Source organism: Dama dama, chromosome 11 (assembly GCF_033118175.1).
Source record: "Dama dama isolate Ldn47 chromosome 11, ASM3311817v1, whole genome shotgun sequence".
Taxonomy (NCBI): Eukaryota; Metazoa; Chordata; class Mammalia; order Artiodactyla; family Cervidae; genus Dama; species Dama dama.
Genome location: NC_083691.1, coordinates 36,246,859 through 36,266,537, shown reverse-complemented (window position 1 = coordinate 36,266,537; position 19,679 = coordinate 36,246,859). Strand labels below are relative to the sequence as shown.

At 36.4% G+C, this 19,679-nt stretch overlaps 1 protein-coding gene across 4 annotated transcripts in view; it reads right to left on the bottom strand.

The window, feature by feature from the left end:
* The window catches only part of LCLAT1 (lysocardiolipin acyltransferase 1), a 187,066-nt gene that overhangs the window by 68,684 nt on the left and 98,703 nt on the right, over positions 1-19,679 (bottom strand). For all 4 annotated transcript variants that reach the window (XM_061155106.1, XM_061155108.1, XM_061155107.1 and 1 more), the window contains 2 exons: positions 11,263-11,409; positions 6,325-6,441 (listed from right to left, as the gene is read on the bottom strand). In XM_061155106.1, coding sequence (XP_061011089.1) covers positions 6,325-6,441; positions 11,263-11,409 — 264 coding nt within the window. The remainder of the gene's footprint in view (positions 1-6,324; positions 6,442-11,262; positions 11,410-19,679) is intronic.

The window sequence follows — 19,679 nt, the reverse complement described above, 5'->3', positions numbered from 1 at the left end:
CTTACTTGATTAAAATCAAAGAAGAATAAAGCTACTATTGTTAAAAATAATATAGCAGCAGTGATGGTATGAGTATAACTAAATTTTGGTGCATTAAGTTAAAATTTTTAAGTTGTGTGATAAATTTATTAACACTGTGTAACTAAAAATCAAAACCAAAAACTTTCTCATGGAAAAGCTCTTTTCTAAGTGAGCAACTTCTTTTGGATCTGGGTTAATCTAGTACCAAAAAGAGTTACATAATCACTTACTGAATTGTCCTGTGATTAGAGGTACATATAAAATAAACTTCCCATGATAGAGACCGATCAGTGTAACACACATAGCGCTGGGAAGATGGCAGTACACTGTGCTTATCTATTCAGACAAAAGAAAACATTCAACCCACCTAATACTGATTTAGTCTTTATTACGTGAAAGACAATACATATCCTTAAGACGGTTATAATCTAGTAAAAATATAAAATCAAGTACAAAAATGATGGAGATCAAGGTACTCAGGAAAAACTTTTCACCATTATTATTACAAGAACAACACATCTGCATCATGTTATATAATGGGTGCTGTATTTCAAGTTAAGTGTGTGTTTCTAAATGTTCTTAGTCTTGGTGAAGTATATTGTAAACAGAGGCTCAGAAACTACTTTCTTTGTTATGCATTTTCTCTTTTTCAGTATTTCCTGCTAAGACTTCTTAACCATAACTTCTTGATGTCTTAAACTTCTCACCTGCCTTGTGCTAGCTACTAGGTGTCAGAAATGGTGAATTCAGTTACATGCGTGAGTTAGTATATGTGCTGCCAAAGCGAGCACATGTGTGTGAGTTAGCAGTAAAGATGTTACCTCATGATAATTGTTTTTTTAATTTAATTTTTATTTCATATTAGAGTATAGTTGATTTACAATGTTGTGTTAACTTTAGGTGTGCAGCAAAATAATTTAGTTATACATATATCCGTTCTTCTCCCATATAGGTTGTCACAGATTACTCAGTAGGGTCCCCGATCCTATACATTAGGTCCTTGCTGATTACCTATTTTATATACAGTACTATGTAGATGTTACTGCCAAACTCATAATTTATCCCTCCTCCCACATTTGCCCTTTGGTAATCGTAAGTTTGGTTTCAGAGTCTGAGTTTTATTTCTATTTTGTAAATAAGTCAATTTGTATCAATTAAGTCTATCTGATCTAATTTGTCACTTAAGGCCAATGTTTCCTGATTGATTTTGTTTCTAGATGATTCTGTCCATTGATCTAAGTGTGGTGTTGAAGTCCCCACTATTACTGTGTCAGTTTCTCCTTTTATGGCTGTTAGTATTTGCCTTATAGATTGAGGTGCTCTTATGTTGGGTGCATGTATATTAACAGTTGTTTTATCTTCTCGATCACTTGATCATTATGTAGTATCCTACTTTGTCTCTTGTAGTAGTCTTTTCTTACGGTCTGCTTTTTCTAACATGAGTACTACTCCTCCAGCTTTCTTTTGAATGCCATTTCCATGGAATACCTTTTCCATTCCTTTATTTTCAGTCTGTCTGTGTCCTAGATTGAAGTGGGTCTCTTGTGGACAGCATATATACAGGTCTGATTTTTGTGTCAATTCACCCAGTCTGTCTCTTGGTTGAAGCACTTAATCCATTTACATTTAAAGTAATTATCAATATTTATGTTCTTATTGCCATCCTGTTAATTGTCTGGGGTGTGTTTTTTGCTTTTTTTTTTTTTTTTTGGTTGTTTTTCTTCCCTTCCTGTTTTGTTTTCCTCTCATGTGATTTGACGGCTATCTTTAGTGTTTTGTTTGTGTTACTTATTGTGTGTGTCTACTGTAGAATTTTGGTTTGCTGTTTCCTTGAGGATTTGATATAGCAGTCTATATGTGTGTGTGTGTGTGTGTGTGTATCCATACACATATCCATGGATATACACACATACACAAATTAAGTTGCTAGACTCTTAATTTCAAATGCATTTCCAACATCTTTCATTTGTAATTTCCTCTTGTCAGAGTTTCTCATTTTGATACTACATTTGTGAGTGGATGATTTCCTAGCTTTACTGTATGTTTGCCTTTACTGGTGAGTTTTCTCATTCGTAATTTTGTTTGTAGTTGTGGCCTTTTCTTTTCCATCTAGAGAAGTTCCTTTAGCATTTGCTGCAAAGCTGTTTTGGTGGTGCTGAATTCTCTCAGATTTTGCCTGTCTGTAAAGCTTTTGATCTTTCCATGGAACCTGAACAAGAGTCTTCCTGGTCATAGTATTCTTGGTTGTAGCTTTTGCCCTTTCATCACTTTAATGTATCATGCCACTCCTTTCTGGCCTTCAGAGTTTCTGGTGAACAATCAGCTGATAACCTTATGGGAGATCCCTTTATGCTACTTGTTGCTTTTGCCTTGTTGCTTTTTAATATTTCCTCTTTGTCTTTAATTTTGGCCAATTTGATTATTATTTGTCTTGTGTGTTCATCCTTAGGTTTCTCCTGTATGGGACTCTCTGTACTTCTGGACTCAGGTGACTGTTTCCTTTCCCAGGCTAGGGAAGTTTTCAGTTATTATCTCTTCAAATATTTTCTCAGGCCCTTTCTCTCTTCTTCTGGGACCCCTGGAATGCAAGGTGTGTTTAATGTTGTCCCAGAGGTAACTGATACTGTCCTCATTTCTTTTCATTCTTTTATTCTTTATTCTGTACTGCAGCAGAGGTTTCCACCAATCTGTTTTCCAGCTCACTTATTCTTCTGCCTCATTTATTCTGATATTGATTCCATCCAGTGTATTTTTTCAGTTAATGTATTAGTTCATCTGTTTGTTCTTTAAAGCTTCTAGCTCTTTATTAAACATTTTCATATCCTTTCGGTCTGTGCCTCCATTCTTTTTCTGAGATCTTAGATCATCTTTACTATCAAAACTCTGAATTCTTTGTCAAATACATTACCTATCTCTAGTTTGCTTACTTATTCTTCTTACTCCTTTCTCTGGAACATATTTTTCTGCCATCTCATTTTGTCTAACTTTCTATGTTCATGGTCTCTGTTTCTTGGGCTGTAGGATTATAATTCTTCTTGGTTCTGGTTTCTGTCCCCCAGTAAGTAAGCCTGGTCCAAGGAGGCTTGTGCATGCTTCCTGGTGGTTAGAGCTGGGTTCCATCCCTCTGGAGGGCAGGGCTGTGTCAAAGGGTGTGTTTATAGACGGCTGTTGGCTCAGGGCAACTTTAGGCACCTGTCCCCTGATTGGTGGGGCTGTGTTCTCACCCTGTTGGTTGTTTGGCCTGAAGCGTTCCATCACTGGAACCTGCAGGCTGTTGGGTAAGGCAAGATCTTGGTGCCAAAATGGCAACCTCCAGGAAAGCTCACACTGATGAGAATCCCCTAGGTGTCAACCATCAGTGTCCTTGTCCCCAGAGTGAGCCACAGCCTACCTCTGTCTCCCTCAGGAAGCCCTCCAAGACCCACAGGGAGGTCTGGCCCACGTTCTTATGGAGTCATTGCTTTGCCCTTGGTCCCTGTGCACACGAAACCGTGTCTGTGCCCTCCAAGAGTGGCATCTGTTTCCCCCAGTCCTGTGGAGCCCCTCTACTCAAGACCCACTGGCCTCAGAGCTAAACTGCTCTGCGGGCTCCTCCTCCTGATACCAGACCCGCAGGCTGGGGAGTCTGACACAGGGCTCTCATCTCGGTTCTCACTCCTGTGCGGGAACCTCTGTGATAAAATTATTTTCTAGTTTGTGGGTGGCCCATCAGAGGGATGGGATTTCATCATATCATGAAAGTGCTCCTCCTACCATCTTCTTGTGGCTTCTGTTTTGTCTTTGTGGGTAGAGTATCTTTTTTGGTAGGTTTGAGTCTTTTTTGTTGATGGTTATTCAGCAGTTGTGATTTTGGTGTTTTAGTGAGAAGAGGTAGGTTTGAGTCCTTCTACTCTGCCATCTTGTCTTCAAAGATTTCTTCAGTAATTGGTTTTAATATGTGGTCTCTGGGCTTCCACTGGAATATTTATTTATGATGGTCATTTGTTTAACACAAGCTGCTTTTTCACTTAATTGACTACTAAAAGCAGATCTCAAAAAGATAAGAAAGTTGTGTTGGGCCCTTTTTGAGTATTAGACTGCTTTTCTAAAAGGACACTCTGACTAGATGGTGGTCTTAGAACCACTTTACCTCTGATTCTTGATGAAACCTATTCTCTCTCTGTTCACTTGACACCTCCTCACCCCCACCAGACTGTGCCTGCTCACCTTGTCATCTCAGGTAGCATCACAACCACTTCAACTTGTGACTACCATCCCTCCATTATCTGGCCATTGAGCCTCTTTTTTCTTTCAAATACTTTCCTTGAAGAAGTCAGCCAGCTCACTATTATTACAAAGGTGCTTTAACTGAAATCACACTATAAATATAAGAGGCACCATATTACAGTAGAAGGACCACAGCCTACTCAGTCAGATGAACTATATTCCAATAACTCTGAACTGATTCTTTGCCTCAATTTCTGCTCTAGTTTTGCTCTACAAGTTAAATATTGGTTGTTGTGAGGGTTAACTGACTTTACGCATACAAAGCACTTAGCATAATGCCTGGTACTTAGTAAATGTTCAATAAATGTTAGCTACTGTTCTAATTAGATTACTATTATAATTATAGCCATCACATTTCTTGTTTCTATTATTATCATAGTATATAGGACCCATTCTACTTTTCTAACTGAAGTAGAGAGACTCATCAACTTTTTTTAGCTAAAGCAAATGGAGTCATCTGTATTACCTTTTTTTTTTTTTTTGACTGGTACATTGAAGGGGGAAGATCAGTTGCCAGTTTGGGCAGGAAAAATTATATACTGTGGTTGTTAACTAGTACTCTGAGTGATGACTAAGTAATACATGTTCCCCAAAGTTATAAATCAGTTTGCTAATAAAATATGTTCCAGATTTCAGAACAGATAGTTCTCCAGATATATCCTTATCCACTGTAAAATAATTTCTCCATTATCCTGCCTACAATTAAAAAGATCTTTATTAGCAAAAGATGTGTTCCAACAGCATGTTCCATGATGTCAGAAATACTTTAAAAAGTACTTTAAAAAAGTACTTTAAAAAAGTACTTTAAAAAAATACTTTAAAAGTAATCATTAAATACTATAAAATATCAATTAGAAAATAAAAAACATATTATGGAATGAGAAGGTTGAGCCTAAATTGAATGCCACAGTAAGTGGTACCATGTTTTGAGGAAGAAAAACAAATAGCAGGATCACTGCTTTAGTGTCTTGGGGCTCCCTGTCCTATTCCATAGGCGAAAGAACTGTGATCTCCATGAGTTTCTATGGGTAGATGGTCATAAACAATATGACCATCAAGCCCATGTTTCCATTTCATTTTAGTTATAACCACAGAATTCCAAAAGCAAGTCAAACTAATAGGGATAACATCTTTAGTTTACTATACCATTGTGATTTTGGACTTTTTATACATTTCTTCTAACTCATGAGTACTTAGTTGTAGAGATACTTCTTTTGGCAGGGTTCACTAAATGAGGTTATACATTACATCTTAAAGTACGTTAAACCCTAAAGGAACAACAGTGATGCCAATTAGGGTGTTTCTGGATAGTTCCTTTTTCATATATATCCATATGTCTATTATTTACTTGTATGTACATGTGTGTATGAAGATATAACTACTTAAGTATGCAGCTAGAACAAAATGTACAATTGCTTTTTTCCCCATAAAAATATCAAAATGTAAACATTTAAATGAGTGTGACATGGTCAATGGAATCAACATTATCTCTAGATGCCCTTTGATAAACATGGTTCTAGAGGACATGAGGGGCAGAGGGTACTACGAGCCACAGAGTAGGAAGCAGAAGAATGAGGTTCTATCCATGACCTATGGAAATTTACTAACCACCTTGGATGCCAATTCTGTTTAACAATAAACTGGAGGTAGCAGTACTTCCTTTCTACCAACCAGAATCATTTGTTGCACTGAGTGGAATAATGAACATAAAAATATTTTTTAAGCTATAAATAACTATAGATGATACTCTCAAGACAGTTTTACGACTTTTAAGAAACATTTTAAAATGGAATGATAGACTAACTATATGTATTATTTTATTATTTTCTATCCCCAAAAAAGAGAAAAAATGTTTTCTTTTGATTCTTTTAAAACATTTTAGTGCATGGAGTCAAGTCAGTATAAAAATACACTATTATTCTTATTTCTTGAAATAAAGTATAAAGAAGTGCTTTGTAAATTCAAAAGAGCTATATGTGAAGTTCACCAATTTTTGCCACTTACATAAAAAAAGTACATTTTGAGACAGGTGCTTACCTTCTCTTAGACGGTCAACTACAAAAGTAAAGCCTGTAGTTCTTGGATGTAAGACGTATTTGTATTTCTGAAGTCCGTTCTTTTCAGCAAATTCATTACTTCGAGTCGTGCTATTTTCTAAACAAAACAATAGTAGAAGACATAAGTAAAGAAAGGAAATAGTACAGAATTTTTTATAAAAATGGCAATTAATTTTTCTGTAATTATTCAATATAACATGCTGAATCAAATGATAGAAATACTTTATTAAATCCCTAACAATAATCCTAGAGTTACCTACTTACTAAGATTTTGAAAATTCTTATAATAAGGTATTAAAGATGTTTTATAACATTCAAATCCTTAAAATTCTTTCAGAGATTTTATAAAATAGTCAATACACAATGAAAACTGAAATATAAATAAAATAATAACTAAAATTTGCATAAAATAGTCATTACATAATAAAAATTGAAATACTAGAATATAAAGATGAAATAAAACTAAAATAGTAATAAAACATAAGGATCTGTACATCCAGAAGAAATAACCACCAATTTGCCAAATAGATCAACACTGTTTTAACCCAATAACTTAGGGCTTCAGTGCAAAGTGAAGTATCTCCTTGCTCAGGCACACAGCACACTTATACTACTAACTAAAACCACTCCACGACAGAATGGGCACGTGATTAGCACATCATGCACAAACATCTGAACATGGTTTGGCTGAATATAGTCACCGAGTCAAGTATATGTTCCAACTGTTGGCAAAAACTTTTTCCATTCCATGAGGTAACTTTATAAGTTCCAAGAAGAACCAAGCCCGTTATTCAACAATTATATTTGGAAAAAATAGTGTTCAGAAATTTGGCCTCAGCTGCTGGTGGAGATCATGAAATACTTTCTGATGACAGAGATGTTAGAACCTGCAATTCTCAGCTGCATCCTGAAATTCAGACCATTCCAAGTCACCAGGGGGTGAAAAAAAAAAACAACTATATAAATAAATACTACTTTCTGAGGAGTAAATTTAAGACCATGGAGTTCTCAAAATCTCAAAAAAGCATAGATGGATTCCACAACACTAAAACACTCAAAGAACACTCCTGTAAACTGAGTCAAAAAATTAAACAGATCTCTAGCAGGTCAAAAGTAAAAGCCCAAAAACAAGAAAAGGAATAAGCTCCTCTCTCATTCTGGGGGTATTCTGGGCATGGGATGGGACTACAGAACAGTATTTTATAGACAGCTGGAAGGACCTTACATGGGATGGGGAATCCCAGAGTTACCACAAAGATGAATAGGTAGCTATTCTTCAGTTCTCCCTTCCAGCTGATCATAGACTTGGGGGATCTGAAGACCAAAACTGAACTCTGATGTAGAATGTGAATACAGGTGCAAGTAGTTCTAAAAGGCACGGGCACGATGTGGAAAGACAGAAATAATCAGACACAGATCAGAGATGCAGATTTTCTCCTGCTTCCCCACTTCATCTGCCCACCCCCAAACTCCGTGACTATTAGGACTAATGGACTAGCATCTCACTTTCTCGCCACAGCCTCTTGTCTCGTTAGCTGGCTCCTCTAACACCAGCATGCCCTGCCACTCCAGTGATACTGGCTGCTCAGATGTCCTCAAACCAGCCAGTCTTGTTCCACCTCAGGTTCTTCCTTCTAGCCAGAATGCCTTCTACTCGAACATCTGCATGATCTTCTTCTTTGTTCATTTAGTCTCTACTTAAATGAAAAGTTAAGGGGTCTTTTCTGGAGAAGGAAATGGCGACCCACTTCAGTAATCTTGCCTGGAGAATTTCGTGGACAAAGGTTATAGCAGGCTATAGTCCATGGGGTTGCAAAGAGTCAGGCATTACTGAGCAACTATCACTCAAGGGGCCTTCTCAAACCACCTTACTTAAACAGCACCCTACGCCCCCATCTTTTATAACTCTCTCCTCATCTTGCTTTTCCTGTAAGGCATGCATGAATACCTGGCATATTTTTATTATTTTTTTATCTGTCTTTCCTCTTAGAATGTAAGCGTCATGAAAGTAGAGATTTTTTGGTATATGAGGCTCTGGGCACTCATATATTTATTAAATGAAGAAGTTTACTAAATATACAAGGGTGTTGAACTGCATGTAACATTATAGTTGTTAAATACCAAGAAAAGCTTTCCTTTCCAAACCAGGAAAACAAAACACAAAATCATAGTATACCAATTGTGATGGTTAATTGTGATGGTTAATACCAATTGTGATAGTATACCAAAATCGGCTAGGTCAAAGGACCCAGATATTGGTCAAACATTATTTCAGCTGTATCTGTGAAGGTGTTTCTGATGAGATTAATATTTAAACCAGTAGACTTTGTATTATGTGAGTGGGCTTCATCCACTCACTTAAGGGCTTGAAGGCCTGAAGAGAAAAGGACTAATCTCCTTAAACAAGGGCTTCCCTGGTAGCTCAGGTGGGTAACGAATCTGCCTGCAATGCAGGAGACCCTGGTTCAATTCCTGGATTGGGAAGATCCACTGGAGGAGGGAAAGGTTAACAACTCCAGTATTCTTGGGCTTCCCTGATGGCTCAGCTGGTAAAGAATCTGTCTGCAATATGAGAGACCTGGGTTCGATCCCTGGGTTGGGACGATTCCCTCGAGAAGAGAACAGCTACCCACTTATTCTGGCCTGGAGAAATCCATGGATTATATAGTCTATGGGGTCACAAAGAGTCAGACATGACTCAGCGACTTTCACTCCTCAAACCAAAAAAAAAGAGTTCTGCCAGCAGACTGCCTTTGGACTCAAACTGCACCTCTCCCCTAGTCTCCACCTGTGGACATACCCTATATATTTTTAATTTACCACCTTCCACAATCGTGTGAGCCAATTCCTAATTTGACCCACCCATTCTCTCTTTCCCTCTCTTTCTACACACATACACACACATACACACACACACAGAGGTGGTTCTATTTTTCTGAACAACCATGACTAACAATGTGTGATATTACAATATAACATTAAGTACAAAAAGTATAAATCTCCCAAAATTAACTTGTGTAGTACTGTGTATATTACTTGCATAAGCAAAAAAAAAAAAAGTTTATAAACAATGATAACACATGAAAATAGAATATATTTAAAGTTACATTTAAATGCACTAATTTTAAAATGTACAAACAATTTGGATTCAGAACCTAAAGAGGATCATAAAACATTCTCTTTGGGCTTAAAAACCCAAGTTTAAAGTTAATCATGAAAGGTGTAAAATCATAAAGGTGTAAAAAACACCTTTAACAAATACTTTTTCACACCAAAGGTAATTTGCTAGCCTACCTGGGGAAAAAAAAAAAAGAAAATCATATCCCAACTCAAAACTATTTGTAAAATATTGTTAAAAAAATTTTTTTTAAGCTTTAAGATCAGTCTGTTTCCTCTATCTGGCAAATACTGTTTTGACTTTAAAAACATGCAACTATATCATGGAATAATGAGTATTCTGGACCCTGAAAATACTCAAATATATGTTAAGTTCAATACTTAAAAACAATACTTGAGAAAAAATAGAGTGAAAAAAGTTTAAAATATCTACTTTATAACTTCTTTTTTTTTTTTTTCCCTTGAGGAATACCGCTCTTTATTAGTCTAGCTTTTTTTTTTTTTTTTTAAATCTTTTTTTTTTTATTAGTTGGAGGCCAATCACTTCACAACATTTCAGTGGGTTTTGTCATACATTGATATGAATCAGCCATGGATTTACACGTATTCCCCATCCCGATCCCCGCTCCCACCTCCCTCTCCACCCGATTCCCCCGAGTCCTCCCAGTGCACCAGGCTGGAGCACTTGTCTCATGCATCCCACCTGGGCTGGTGATCTGTTTCACCATAGATAGTATACATGCTGTTCTTTTGAAATATCCCACCCTCACATTCTCCCACAAAGTTCAAAAGTCTGTTCTGTATTTCTGTGTCTCTTTTTCTGTTTTGCATATAGGGTTATCGTTACCATCTTTCTAAATTCCATATATATGTGATAGTATGCTGTAATGTTCTTTATCTTTCTGGCTTACTTCACTCCTGTATAAGGGGCTCCAGCTTCATCCATCTCATTAGGACTGGTTCAAACGAATTCTTTTTAACGGCTGAGTAATATTCCATGGTGTATATGTACCATAGCTTCCTTATCCATTCATCTGCTGATGGGCATCTAGGTTGCTTTACTTTATAACTTCTGAACATCTAATGGATGAACATTTTTATACTGATATACCAAAGTAACAGCAACCCATGAGCTTTTATCCAATTACTTTTAATAACTAAATAAATTCCAAAGTTGCCACTCTTTGGTGTACATTTTGGCATTCACAAATATAAATCTATCATTTCTGTAAATGACTTTCTATACTCTAATACAGCTGATTTCAGTACCCAAATTTAACTATTACACATTCTAAATATTAAAAAATGTAAATATGGCAGTCTATCCATTAAAATTTCCCAATGATAATTCAGCTCTGGGAATCAATAAACTTACAACTTACAATATAATTTCAAAGTTAAACAATATGCAGCCAATATCATGTTCAGTATTACCCTCTGTGATCTAACTACTACTAGAATTTTAACTATAAAAATCAAACATACTAATATATAATTAGTTATATAATATAAACATATATAATATATATTAGTTATATAAACATACTAAGTATATAATTTAATATATAACACTAATATATAAAAACACTATTTCTTGGAGTTGCCAATTATAAATTCTATGGGTTAAACACCAGGAGTTCTGGGTTCTGATGTGCCACTGATTAACTGAATGACTCCAGGGATGGGTCATTAATCTCGCTGGTGTTCAGTTGCCTGAGGACCAAGAAGTTTAGACTAGATAGCTGATTTCAGAGTGCCTTCATGTTGTGAAGTTCTGTGATCCAAGCCCAGGCCACTTTACCTGTGAGATCAGTCCCCTCAGGGAACAGAAGGAGTTGAAGTGGTTCACGGATATCACAAAAATAATCAATCATGTCTTCAAAATGGCTCTTGTCATCCTTCCATTTCCTATGAATGAAGATATAGGCAGCAGCCTGCATAGCCCAACCTAGAATCAATTTAACAAGTATTTACATATAATTTTAACCAATAACCACATTTCAAAAATATATTTTAGAGTTTTGGGGTTTTACTATAAATTACTTTCATAATGAGCATCTCATGACATACCTTAAATTCAGCACTGACCTTGGATTAAATAACAGATACACCAGAGGATATTCTTAAAGGAGTTAGCTAAATTCTAAGATTTTCAAAATTCTCCAAAACCTCTTTTCAAGCCAAACCTAGCTATTAAAATACAAAGAAGAACTTAATATTTACTAGTAACTCATCCAAAATTAAATCCCAAATTAAACAGACATTTTAACCCAGTTACTATGTGTTATCAGGCTGACAAGAGCATAAGCAAAGGATCTGTTCTCAAGCCATGTGTACAAAGTCTTTAGTACTTCCCTTTCTGTACTACTCAATCTCTAAATCCCATTGCTATTTTCAGTGTGACTTCTTTTTTTTAAAATGCAATGGCCACTAAACACATTGCTCATATTCCCTTTCTCTATGGCAAATTCAACCTTGCTACTGAAGAGGCAGTCCTAGACAAGCCAGGTTTCTCCCAGCTGGAATCCCTCCCTGGTCAGAAATGACTAGAATTTCTCTGGTAAATGCCAAAGCCTTTGACTGTATGGATTACAACAAACTGTGGAAAATTATGAAAGAAATGGGAATACCAGACCACCTGACCTGTCTCTTGAGAAATCTGTATGCAGGTCAGGAAGAAACAGTTACTGGACATGGAACAACAGACTGGTTCCAGATTGGGAAAGGAGTACGTCAAGGCTGTATATTGTCACCCTGCTTATTTAACTTATATGCAAAGTACATCATGAGAAATGCTGAGCTGGATGAAGCACAAGCTGGAATCAAGATTGCTGGGACAAATATCAATAACCTCAGATATGCAGATGACACTACCCTTATGGCAGAAAGTGAGGAATTAAAGAGCCTCTTGATGAAAGTGAAAGAGGAGAGTGAAAAGGTTGGCTTAAAACTCAACATTCAGAAAACTAAGATCATGGCATCTGGTCCCATAACCTCATGGCAAATAGATGGGGAAACAGTGGAAAGAGTGACAGACTTTATTTTTGGGGGCTCCAAAATCACTGCAGATGGTGACTGCAGCCATGAAATTAACAGACACTTACTCCTTGGAAGGAAAGTTATGACCAACCTAGACAGCATATTAAAAAGCAGAGATATTACTATGCCAACAAAGGTCCGTCTAGTCAAGGCTGTGGTTTTTCCAGTAGTCATGTACGGATGTGAGAGTTGGACTATAAAGAAAGGTGAGCACCAAAGAATTGATGCTTTTGAACTGTGTGTGGTGTTCGAGAAGACTCTTGAGAGTCCCTTGGACTGGGGGGAGATCCAACCAGCCCATTCTAAAGGAAATCAGACCTGAATATTCATTGGAAGGCCTGATGTTGAAGCTGAAACTCCAATACTTTGGCCACCTGATGTGAAGAACTGACTCATGTCAAAAGACCCTGATGCTAGGAAAGACTGAAGGCAGGAGGAGAATGGGATGACAGAGGATGAGATGGTTGGATGGCATCACTGACTCAATGAACATGAGTTTGGGTAAACTCCAGGAGTTGGTGATGGACAGGGAAGCCTGGTGTGCTGCAGTCCATGGGGTCGCAAAGAATCAGACATGACTGAGCAACTGAACTGTACTGAACTGTGGTAAATATACCTGACTTAAGGCAGATAATCAATAGTCTTATCTGACAGTCCATGAAGCATGAAAACCCCGGGCCATGCACAGTAACTATCTGGCCAGTCAGTGTTTTCTCTCAGAAATTTTACCTGGGACCATGGAGAAAACAAGTTGGTATATAAGACAAACAGAGGACAAAAAAGCAGATAATAGAGACAGTAGTGCCTGAGGCAAAATAAAGGGGGCGCACTGTAGTGAAGACCTAAACAACTTCTGCTATTGAGGCCCCTAAAGCTGACTGTGATCCAGAACAAAAGGCAGTTTTCAACAAGGGCTGGTCAGTCTTTGGTTTCTCCTCTTGAATATCCACAAGACTCCCATCTCCCTTACTGCGTATCTTTACAATATATGTATCTTTACAACATGCTTTTCTTATTTCAGCTAGAGGGGATGAGTGGTGGTTTCTTGCAATCAAACACAACTAAGACAATAGTTACTGTCATTAGGTAGATACTGGAGGACCCTGAAAACATATAGAACTATCATTACATCATTTAATCAATGATTTAAAAGACTGTAGGGTTTTATTTGAGTTTCTGGACTTTACTTGGTTATTTAGTAAAGTTGTAGGACGTTATTTGGACTTTTTTTTTGGTTATTTCATGGCTGAAGTCACTGTCCGCAGTGATTTTGGAGCCCAAGAAAATAAATACTGTCACTGTTTCCATTGTTTCCCCATCTATTTGCCATGAAGTCATGGGGCCAGATGTCATTATCTTAGTTTTTTGAATGTTAAGTTTTAAGCCAGCTTTTTCACTCTCCTCTTTCAATCTCATCAAGAGTCTCTTAAGTTCCTCTTTACTTTCTGCCATTAGAGTGGTACCATCTGCATATCTGAAGTTGAAGATATTTCTCCCAGCAATCTTGATTTCAGCTTGTGAGTCATTCAGCCCCACATTTCACATGATGTACTCTGCATAGGAGTTAAATATGCAGGGTGACAGCATACATACGCCTTGTCATATGCCTTTCCCAATTTTGAGCCAGTCTACTGTTCCACATCTGGTTCCACTGTTGCTTCTTGACCTGCATACAGGTTTCTCAGGAGGCAGGTATGGTGGTGTCTTCAAGAATTCTCTACAGTTTGTTGTGATCCACACAGTCAAAGGTGTTAGTGTAGTCAATGAAGCAGAAGTAGATGTTTATCTGGAATTCTGCTTTTCTTATGATCTAACGAATGTTGGCCATTTGATCTCTGGTTCCTCTATCTTTTCTAAATCCAACTTGTATATCTGGAAGTTCTTGGTTCACATACTGCTGAAGCCTAGCTTGAAAGATTTTGACCATGTTATTTGGTTTGAGTAAGTACAAACTGGGGCTTCCCTGATAGCTCAGCTGGTAAAGAACTGCCTGCAATGCAGGAGACCCCAGTTCGATTCCTGGGTCAGGAAGTTCCCTCAGAGAAGGGATAGGCTACCAACTCCAGTATTTGTAGGCTTCCTCTGGTGTCTCAGATGGTAAAGAATCCACCTGCAATGTGGGATCCCTGGGTTGGGAAGATCCCCTGGAGGAGGGCATGGCAACCAACTCTAGTTTTCTTGCCTGGAGAATCCCCATGGAGAGGACCCTGGTGGGGGGTCTCAAAGAGTTGGACATGACTGAGTGACTAAGCAAAAACAAGTTCAAATTAGAATACTATATTCTACAAAGATAAATAAGTTTAGCATAGGTCTTACTGACACGTGTTCAACTGCTGCTTACCCACTATATTTATTGTCAGTGATAGCCACCTGATAGACACCTACATGTCTCTCCTCTTTCACCTGAAGACACCTACACCCACAGTGCAGTCTGTAGGCTTTGTGTGACTCTGGAGTGAGACTGTGTGGGTTAGAATCAGGGAGCCACCACAAACCAGCTGATCAGCCTTAAGCCATTGTCCTCATTGATCCCAAATGTAATAATAAGCATAATGCCACAATAGTATTTTACCTAATAGGAATTGTAAGAAATAAACAAGATTATTTAGCACAAAGTATTCAATAAGTAATCACTATTATCATGATTAAGTTACAATAATACCAAGGATACTGCATCAAGGAACATAAAAATGTAACAAAAAATTTTCCCTTTCACAACTGCTCACCCCTCTTCTAGTAATTTGGAAATTATAAACTCTACTATTTTAAAGGTCATGCTTTACTTTATTTTTCTATTTCGAACATTTAAATTTAAATAACTTCACTCTTCTATTTCTAACAAAATTTAAATAACTGTCAGCATTGAGTTAATAATCAATCTTCCCCTAAACAAAAAAGTATGCTTTCCTCTTGTCCCTCTTCCAAAATTTGAAGAAATCACCCAATAGTTCCCCCAAATTGCCATTATTATTACTACTACTATTCCTTTTGTGTCAAGGAATATTTCTAAATATTTAGATTTGACTCAGTAAGTCTGTTGGATTCTCTTATAATTTGTTTCTTATATCTCACATCCTTCTGTTAGTCCTCCTTAAGGAATTTCTGCCAAAAAATGTTTGAGTCTTCATATTTCTGAAATGTAATTTTCATTGTTGTTCTCAATTTTGGAGGCTAATTTTGCTTAGAACAGAACTTGAGACTTCCCAGTAATCTTCCCCTCAAAATTTCAAAGCTATTTTGCCCCCAGTCTTCTGTAACTTGATACAGCTAATAAGTCTGATATCAATCTGATTTCTGTACATAACCTAATTTTCCCCCCTCTGGAAGCTTTACTGATTTTCTCTGTATCCCTGGTTTTGTGAAACTTTACCAGTATGAATATAGGTATGCAACTTTTTCACTAATTCTGCTTAGCAGTTAGTATACTCTTCTAATACGAATTTCTTTAAAGCTGGGAATAATCCTTCCATTATTTAAGAAAATACTATTTTTTTCTCTTCTTCATTCCTTCAGACTTTCTACTTGGAACATCTCTTAGATAGATGTTAGAACTTCTGGATTTTTCCTCTCATAATTTTCATCTCCTATCATTTAAGAAAAATCTTTTAGCTTGGTCACCTGACTCATTAATTTGTTCTTCAGTGGTGTCTGGTCTACTAATTGATCATTTCAGCAAGCAACTCTTTACTTTTCAAAATTTACAACTGGTTCTTTATCACAGAAGCCAATTTTTTAAGGACAAAGAGCAAAAACTATAATAAGCTATGACACATACAGACAGGAGTAGTTTTAATAAAAATGTTGATTGAATGGTTACTATGTGCCTAGTACTCTTTGAGGCATTTTTCATTAATTAATTTATTTAATTATGAAGACAACTATATAAATTAGGTAAAATTATGCTGATTTTATGGATGAGGAAACTAAGGTACACTGAGACTCAAAGAATTAGTATGTGGTAAAACCAGGTTTCAAATGCAGGCAGTCTGGCTCCAAAGCTGATGTTTTTAGCCACTGTACTAAACAGCCTCTTTGCAATATGTACTTGAATCTCTCTAAGGGTATTAGTTAAACACAGTTGATGTTCTCCTCAGAGAAATACCTGTTCTTCAGAGAGTCTATTCCTAGACTTTCTTTAAAGCTGTGTATTTCCCTCAAATGTGAATTCTGCATTGTCTTCATAGTTGTTCTAGACTGAACATACTGACAAGTTGAGTGTATTTCTCCATTCCAAGTGAGACAGCTGTTGCTCCCTTGGGGGAAGGGAGCAATAGGAAGACCCATGGGACTCTGTCATAAAACTTTTCTAATATTTTATGTATGTTTCAGAAATCCCAGAAAGGCAAGTAAAATGACTGAATCAGTCAGCTTCTTAGAACTCTCCTTTGAAGATATGATGATTCTTTGTGCTTTGCTTTCTCATGTTCCATTTATACATCAGTAATGCTTTTCAATCTTTTTTATTCTCTTCAATTTAAATGTTCTTCTCTCTTTCATAAAAATCACAGGAAGACCTTGTGAGTCTTTTTCTCCCCATTTCATTGCCAGCGCTACATGTTATTCATGTTTAAAGCAATAGCCCTATTTTTCTTAAAAAGCAATATCCAGATGTTTCTTAGCAGTTTTCTTAATAGTCTTGAGGTCATCATATATTTATTTCATAATTTTATGGACTGATAAATGACAGTGCAACTGATCATGTAATTTGGAATTAGTCTATATAACCTGTCTGTTTCATACTTTTTCCATTGGAGGACATTTTGTCTTATCACCTTAATTTCTCAGACAAGGATGGAGAGTCTAGCAGGTTATAAAGAGAGATTCTGTGGGTGCTGGCGTGGCTCTGCTACCACCATCTTCTTTTCAAAAACCCCATTTACATTATCAGCACTGCCTTCTCAAAACAGCATACTCTATTGTCTAAAGATATTCCATAAGTTTAGAACCTGGTTTTCCTTGGCTTAAATTTTCTTTTATCAAGTTTTAGAGTTGGCTAGGGGAAAAAAAAACTATTTGAGTGTATTTTTAACATTATGCATTCTTTTTCCATAAAAAGTAAGCCCTCCACAGCATTTTATTTTTCTTTTTCTCATTTTTGTAGATGAATATACAGTTAACCCTTCATCAGCCTGGGGGTTAGAGGTTCCTGCCCCTAAGCACAGTCGAAAATCCACTTATAACTTTACTGTTATTCCCTCCATATCCATAGTTACACATCCATGGATTCAACCATGGTATAGTATAGTACTATAGTACATGTTTATTAGGAAAAAAAATACCTTAAGTGGATTAAATCCACATGCAGTTCAAACCAGTGGTGTTCAAGGATAAATTGTAGTTACGAGAACCACAGAAATATCTATACTACTCACCTAATGTGCTAAAAACTGAACTTCAAAGATAGATTATCACTATTGTCCAAGTTTTTATTAATTCATTATAGTATCTACTATGATACTATGAATGCAATGCCAGAAACAAAAAGCAATGTGCAAGAGAGAAGACAAACTGTTCTCTTCCACATATTTTTAATCCTGAATAGAGGGTATAGATGCACCAAGGAAATGTTACCCACAGGCCTCTCTTAAATGAGAATGAGTGATAATATGAACAGATGCAAATTTTATACCAGCTCATATCACAACAATCATGAGCAAATAGTATATTTACTGACTGTGGTTGTGCATAACAATAGTTATACAAACAAATCCAGAACAAGTAAGTTCTATTTCTCAGAATTTACAAAATAAATAACAGTACTACTGGATTATAACCCAAAGAATAAAATACTGATAAGTTCATATTGGATAATTAAACAACTGAGGAGAAGGGACAAATCTCCTTCACAGAATTACAAATAAAATACGTAGATATTCCCCACTCTAGGAGGTGAAGTTTAATTCCACTATCCACAGTCAGCACTTGTATGTGGACTGCTCTTACTGAATAAAACAGAGAGAGGAGGAAACATTAATTATGTGGTGCAGAATCCTGGCAGACACCACCTTAACCAAATGATTACAATTAATATCACCTGTGATAAGCTAGGTTGATATTATGAACCTTCCCCATGAAATGAGTCAGTTCACATTTGTGGGGCTTTTCCCCAAAACCCATAACCCCCAACTAATCCTGAGAAAATGTCATGAAAAAGTAAATGCAAAACAAATTCAAAACGAGAGACATTCTACAAAATATCCAACCGGTTCTCTTCAAAAGCACTAAAATAAAGGACTGCCGCAGAATGGAAGAAGACTAAGGGAACATGGTGATTAAAAAAAAAAAAAATTACAGGATCCTATGGCTTATTCACCTTGAGGTTTGACAGAAAACAACAAAATTCTGTAAAGCAGTTATCCTTCAATTAAAAAAATAAATAAATTTAAAAACAAAAAACCAGGATCCTCTACTGGATCCCAGAACAAAAAAAGGACACTAGAAAAACACTGGTGAAATCTGAATAAAGTCTGTACTTTAGTTAATATCAGTAGTAGCATACCCATGTTAATCTCTTTGTTTTGACAAATGTCACACAGTTGTGTGTGTAGGAGGTTAACATCAGGGGAAGATGGGTGAAAATAGGAAATTTTTCTCTATTTTCTTTGCAAATGTTCAATAAATCTAAAATTATTCCTCATAAAAAGGTATTTAAGAATATCTAACATTAATGCAAACTTCTGTTTAATTAAATACATGAATAACAGCTACTTGTTATTGCATTGTAAAATTAAAGACCTAAGTGTTCTTAGTTGGGATTCATTTATCTGATTTTAACAGTTGAAGATTATCAGTAGCAACAATACTAAGATACAGTCTGGGCCTTTTATTGTGGAAGGACATGTTAAATCTTGGTCACGTGATAGGTCCCTGCCTGGTAGTCATTACACAATGGTATAACTCTCAGAAACATCAGACTTGAGTATTTGCCATAAGATTTAGAAAAAGAATAAACAAGGAAATAAAAAGTCACATCGGCTTTTGTAAACCCCCCTACAAATAAGACATATATGAACAACAGCTAATTCACTGGATCCCCAGTATTACCTTTCTCTTTAAAACTACCATTACAATTTATAGGTACTTACTTAGTCACAACTGAAAGGACAAGTCAAGGCACTGGAATCCTGTTATCAATTGAAATTAAGGTTGACAAACAAACTATAAAGTACACTGAGTGCA